At 33.1% G+C, this 6,077-nt stretch overlaps 1 protein-coding gene across 1 annotated transcript; it reads right to left on the bottom strand.

Annotated features, from left to right (window-relative positions):
* Positions 1 to 1,870: 1,870 nt before the first annotated feature.
* Positions 1,871 to 4,329, bottom strand: LOC110415922 (benzyl alcohol O-benzoyltransferase-like). Its single transcript, XM_021427704.2, has 2 exons — positions 3,709 to 4,329; positions 1,871 to 2,870 (listed from the first exon to the last, which is right to left on the bottom strand). The coding sequence occupies exons 1-2, from the start codon at positions 4,153 to 4,155 to the stop codon at positions 1,959 to 1,961; spliced, it is 1,359 nt and encodes a 452-aa protein (XP_021283379.1). The 5' UTR covers positions 4,156 to 4,329; the 3' UTR covers positions 1,871 to 1,958.
* Positions 4,330 to 6,077: the final 1,748 nt, after the last annotated feature.

Here is a 6,077-nt window from a genome sequence, read left to right as displayed (position 1 = left end):
CAAATTTTCAGTCACTCAAGTGTTTGACCTCTAACAGTAATTCACACAATGACTGAATAAGACTTTCTTCAAAATAGAATTTTACTTGTACTAGCAACCAATTCATTCTTTGTTTTATTGTTTCATTCTTTCACATTTGATCTAATTTTTAAAAAAGAAAAAATTTTTACTTAACAACCAATTCATCCTCTCTTGGTAGTTCAAAGTATAACATTTGTTTTTCACCTTGATAATTAACAATTCTTTGCTAGCAGAATAAAAAATAGTGCATTGCTTATCCTTAAACAAAAATGTATAATGATTATAATCAAGTTGCCTTACACAAAGCAGGTTCTGAGCAACATCAAGTACATAATGCACATCATTTATGAACTTGATACCAAAAGCAGTATCTACACTTACAATACCAATACTAAGCATCTTAAGGTAAACTCCATTTCCTATTTTTACTTGGGCTTTATAGCTTCCATCACATTCAGTAAACAAACTTTTATTGCCTGTAAAGTGATTTGAGCACACATTGTCAATCAACCAGGTGTTCCTAGATGCTGCAATACTCTCCATATGAGCCATAAACAACAATTCTTCAAATTCACCAACTTTTTCAACTATTGCAATCTTGCCTTCTACATCAAATTTTTTAAATTCACATACCTTCTCCACATGGCCTTGCAAGTTGTAGACCTTACACTTGCACATTTGGCCTGTACCAACAATATTTAGGAGTATGGTTTTTCTTCTTGCAATGATGGCAAGGAAGGTACATTTCATTTTGCTTCCTTTGTTTCCTATCACTAGATTTACTTCCCTTGCCTTCAAGCTTCCTTTCTTCTTTAAACAAAAATAAAAGATCAAAACAACAGTAAATTGGTAAAGACAGAAACGCTCAATTTTGCACTTCTTTCCAGCTTCCTTTCTTCTTTAAACAATCGTTGCTTCCCTCCAAAACTCTGCTACTTCTGATTTAACAGGCTAAGTATCATTCTTCAACAAGGGCTATATGGAGTCCTTTTATGTATATTTGTAACTACCACGGGTTATTCTTCAAAAAGGGAGGTTTTTTTGTTCACCTGCAGAAATTTTGATTGCTGGGGTAGGCTTTCTTTGTCTCCCCGAGGTTGCTGTAAATTTGCTGATAATAATGATGTTCACTACCTTAAAAAAAACATTTGGGTAAAGAAATTCAAAGCAAAAGGTTAGCAAAATACAATGTAATTTTTAATTTTTTAAAGTATCAAATTGTTGATTTATTATTTTGTTGGCATTTACCGTTTCAACGGTCTATTTTTTTTTTATAATCGACACAAACAGTTTACTTTTTTTATTTTTTTAATTTTTTATTAGATATATAGGGAAATCAGCAAAATAAAATAAAATGAAGCTAGTTTATTTTTCTGTATTTATTTGTTTTGGCTACGTGGCAAAACCTCCAGCACCAAGAGGAGGCAACAAGAAGGGGCAGGTTATCAGAATACTTGTTAATTTGGAATACAAATCTCCTGTCCCTGCTAAATGCAGCCATTGGTGGGCCCTTTATATTATCAAACCACGTGTCCAAAACAGCGCCACGACAAAGCAGCACCAGCATCACTGCATAAAAAAATGGACATAGCGACATTGACGTCATCAGCATACTCACATAGAGGCAAATGAATATTGTCTTATTTATGTTTTGTACTTTAGTTGACTTTAATTAGTATCTATAATTCTTGTTGCTAAACTCTTTTGGTCTATTAGGAAAATAATGTAACATTTATTGGAGTTAAAGATGTCTATAGATAGGACCGGCTTGACATCTTTAAAACCTGTGTTTAGGCTTAACTTGACTATTAAAGTCATATATTTTAAAATTAAAATTAAATAAAAATGATTATTTAGAAATGTAATAATATCTTGCATTGAAATTTAACGCCAGAAAACATTCCATCTTCAGGTCTACTGTCTACCCATTATTTGTTTTACAGAGCAGATGAAATCATAATTGGTTTACCCTCATCGTCAACCGGCTGCCCCTTCAAAATGTTGTCCAATTCCTTGGCAAAGCTTTCCATGGCCGGAGCTGGCAAACAAATTGACACTACAGTTCCAACTTCTCCTTTTTTATCCTTGCTTCGTATCAAAAAGCTTATTGGCCCAAGAGCTTTAGCTGGGCCTGAAAACACTGCCTTACCCCACCCAAAATCGATGTCTCCGAATTCGATATTTGTTACATCTGATATCAGGAAGGACCGAACCACTGGGAAGTGGAGTTGTTTGCCCCTAATCACCATCAAACTTGACACTGATTTCACATATTCCTCCGTTACGCTTGCCTTGGCTTGCTTCACTAGTTCCACTGCATACCCTAATGGATTCCGGAAAAGTTGTCTAGCCGTTGTTTTTGCGGCTGGGAACACGAAGGCATTCCCATAATATCCCGTTGGCAATGGAGGATTGAATTTGGAACGTGTGTTAGCAATGCACAGCATGCGCACCTCGTCGTTAGGGTCGGGATTTATAGCAACGGTTCGACAGCGCCATAAGCAAGCTGTCAAGAGTTCGAACTTGGAGCATTGGCGGAGGTGCCGGGGGAGGAGCCGACGAAGGGATGAGATTTCGTTGGGGCCAAAGAAAAAAGGACGTTGAACCATGTTGTCCGGTGGGGTGATGATGCTTTCCACCTCGTCGTACTCGTGGTGTGTGAACATGACTCGTGGTGGGTCTCCAGCATCTAAGAGGTGCCTTTCCCACACCGGTGGGATCGATGGGGCAACCATGCCACGTGCCATCTCGCCCACGGCGGACATGAACTGTTTTAGGCCAGTGCCATCACTCATAACGTGGTTCAGGCGGACGGTGAAGATGAAACCACCGCATTTCATCCGTGTTATCTATTAATTAACAAAATCAATCAATAATCTGATATCGATTTTTTGATCTAAAAAAATTAAAATGTTTGAGTAAATTGCAGAAACATCGTAATTTTAAAACTTAATTTTTAAATTCATAATATATTTAAAATATTTCAAATTATTTCATTCATTTTATTTCATCAATCGTTATTAATATTCTATCACACAAATTTTTACTATTTCAAAATGTGGGAAAAGTTTAATTTCATAGTCAAGAAAAAGTCAACTTAACTTAAGAATTGTCGAGATTGTCATAGGAATCACAGATAAGTGTGAACAAGACACTCATGCCAAATTAGTTATAGAGATTTTGAGGACTCCAATTTGAAGAGTAAGAATTTGAATTCCAATTTTGAGGTCTTATACGATATCGAGACTAAGCAATATGGTTTAGGGGCTTTAATTGGATTGGCCATGATTTTCTTGGGCTTTGCATGCATAAAAAATGAAATATAGGTAGCACCAAATGTTAAGTATTCTTAATTTCTTTTGTATTTTAAAAACAAATTCTTATATATAAAGGATATTTAATGATTTAAAAAAAATGAAATTTTAAGGTAAGGTAAGGTACAACTATTACCATTTTGTAAGAGGAAGCCTCCTGACCAGTGTACCTAAAATGCATATTTTCATGGTGCATAGTCGCCAACTGCAGTTGATTTTCTTTCTTTAATGGAGATGTTGGTTTTCATTCCAAGTATGTATAGGCGGGGAGCCAATCAATAACTTATCTCATATTGTTTTAACTGAACTTGGAAAAAGAAAAAAGGAAGAAATGGTGATAAGTTTATTAGAGCTTGGAAGTAAAAAAGGGTACCTGAATCAACAACAATGGGCAATTTAGCATCCCTTCGGAGCCTGGAACATCATAAAGGAGCTCATCAAAGCAAGGAAATGGTGGGTGAAGTTCATCTCCGAATTGTTCAAGTGTAACATCAGCATCGGCCACAATAAACAGCACACCTTCACCAGTGCAACCCACCATGAGCTTACGGTTAGGCCCCTCCCTAAGCCTACCAGCAAACGGATAAAAGAACACAAGGGCTTTCGCAAGTGCCTCCCTAATAATCTTAGCAGGGTCCTTCCCTTGCATTGAAGGGTCGTAACGATAACATTGGATAATGGGAATTTGAAAGCGGAGACTCTCTTGATCATCGATGTCGGATAATAGTTTGTATTCTTGTGGCGTGGGCTTGGCCGGAGCAACTAGCTCGGGTTCGCATCTTCGGACAGTAAAGGTGAGGGAAGTGGATGGAGTTGCCATTACACGAAATCCAACTATGTGAAGGAGAGAATACCAAGCGTTGAGTGCTTAGAAAGTGTTGGTGGAAGTCATGTTTACAGTAAACAAGTCGTGTTCTTTCTCATTTTCTGTTTGCATTTTTCCATGAGCTGTCTAATCCGGTTGTTGTTGAGTTTCATCGTGAATGAATGGAGAAAGGGATTGAAATATTAAAATATTAAAATTGAGTTTGATTTGTCCATTTAAATTAAGTTTATCGTTCAAATATTAAAAAAAAATATTTTTTATTTTAATATTAAATATATTTTAAATTAATATAAATAATATTCTAAAGTTCAATCGGAACTTAAAAATCATATCTAACTTAACCCGATCCAAATTGGACCAAGCTTGCCAAAGTAAATTTATTAAAAAATAATTTATATAGCAATAATTAGATATTACTTGAAAAGTCAAAAAAAATTCTTCTATAATTTAAATACTAATATGTTTATTTATTAAAAAGTATTTTATATATTAATATTTAGATATTACTTAAAATAATAAAAATATTTTCTTTTATAATTTAAATATTAATATTTTTATTTATCAAAAAATAATTTATATGTGAATATTTAGATATTACTTGAAATGATAGAAACATTTTCTTTTATATTTTAATATTAATATTTTTTAATTATTATTATTTTAATTATAACACTATAAGAAAATCATTCCATTTTGCCTTGAACCACCACCCAATTCTTGTTTTAATCATATCATAAATTTTTGTTCATCTAAATTTTAAATCATTCCTAGCAAAGTCACAAGAACCAAATAGTTAAAAAAAAAAGTCTTTTAACTCATTGGTTGGTGCATGATCCTCCTACTTAAAGAATAAATTCAAATCCTCCCTCATCCAATTATAAAAAAAAAAACTAATAACTTATCATATAATATTGTATCTGAATAATTCAATCAAATAACTCAATATGTTAATCTAATATGTTAGTTAGCAACTTAAGAGATAAATAAAAAATAAAAAGAGAATTATGACATACAAATTAAAAAGATAATTCATTTAAATTTGAAAAATTATTTTTTCTTTCACTCTTATGGGTAAAGAGTGAAAGTCAGTTATATATATATATGTGTGTGATATCATTATTACTATTAATATATATATTTTTTAAATAAATAATAATTAAATTATATATATAATTTTATTTAACTATTTAATATTTTTATTTAATTTTTTTAAAAAATACTCTAACTCCGTCTTTACTTATTAATTTCAAAATTGGTCGTCGGTGGTTGGCTACAATGAATTCACGTGCAAAAGATGGGGGTATGAGAGCCACAAATATTAAAGAAGCGTCGATAGACATATCTACTTTTATAGTACTTAACCATGTCCACTCTTTTATTTTGTTACAGTTCAATGTACCTCAATATTCCAAAAGAGAAAAAAAAAATAACACAAAACCTTTAGTACCACGAAGACCCCCCTCGCTCCTGGTCCACGATTTCTCAAGGGATAATCATTGAACTGAATTGAGAACAAGTGAGATACATCCCCTCATATCACTTGGGGTGATGAATTATTTCTTGACTACTCATTCACCTTCACTTGCTTTATAGCATATCTAAAAACCCTTTATTTAGGGATTTGGTTGCTTCCAAACTCATAAAAGTGAAATCAAAATATGTCATTCCTTATATAGGATGACTTGGTATCTCAAGTCTAAGGACTAGTTACACTACTATCACATGAGAACATTTTGTATAGACACTTGAGTAAAATATTAAATGGAGTTCTCATAGTTGGTCATGTTCAATAAACTTGTTCCTTAACAAATACTTACATGTTATCCTCAAGTATCCCATATACTTCAGTTTATGAGATCGATTACTTACTTTTTAAGTAAGGAGACTTAATATGTACTGGTCTTTGAGCATTGTTA

Source organism: Theobroma umbraticum, unplaced genomic scaffold (assembly GCF_002168275.2).
Source record: "Theobroma umbraticum cultivar Fairchild unplaced genomic scaffold, ASM216827v3 scaffold_147.0, whole genome shotgun sequence".
In the NCBI taxonomy this organism is placed as follows: domain Eukaryota; kingdom Viridiplantae; phylum Streptophyta; class Magnoliopsida; order Malvales; family Malvaceae; genus Theobroma; species Theobroma umbraticum.
This window is presented reverse-complemented; position numbering and strand designations above follow the sequence as displayed.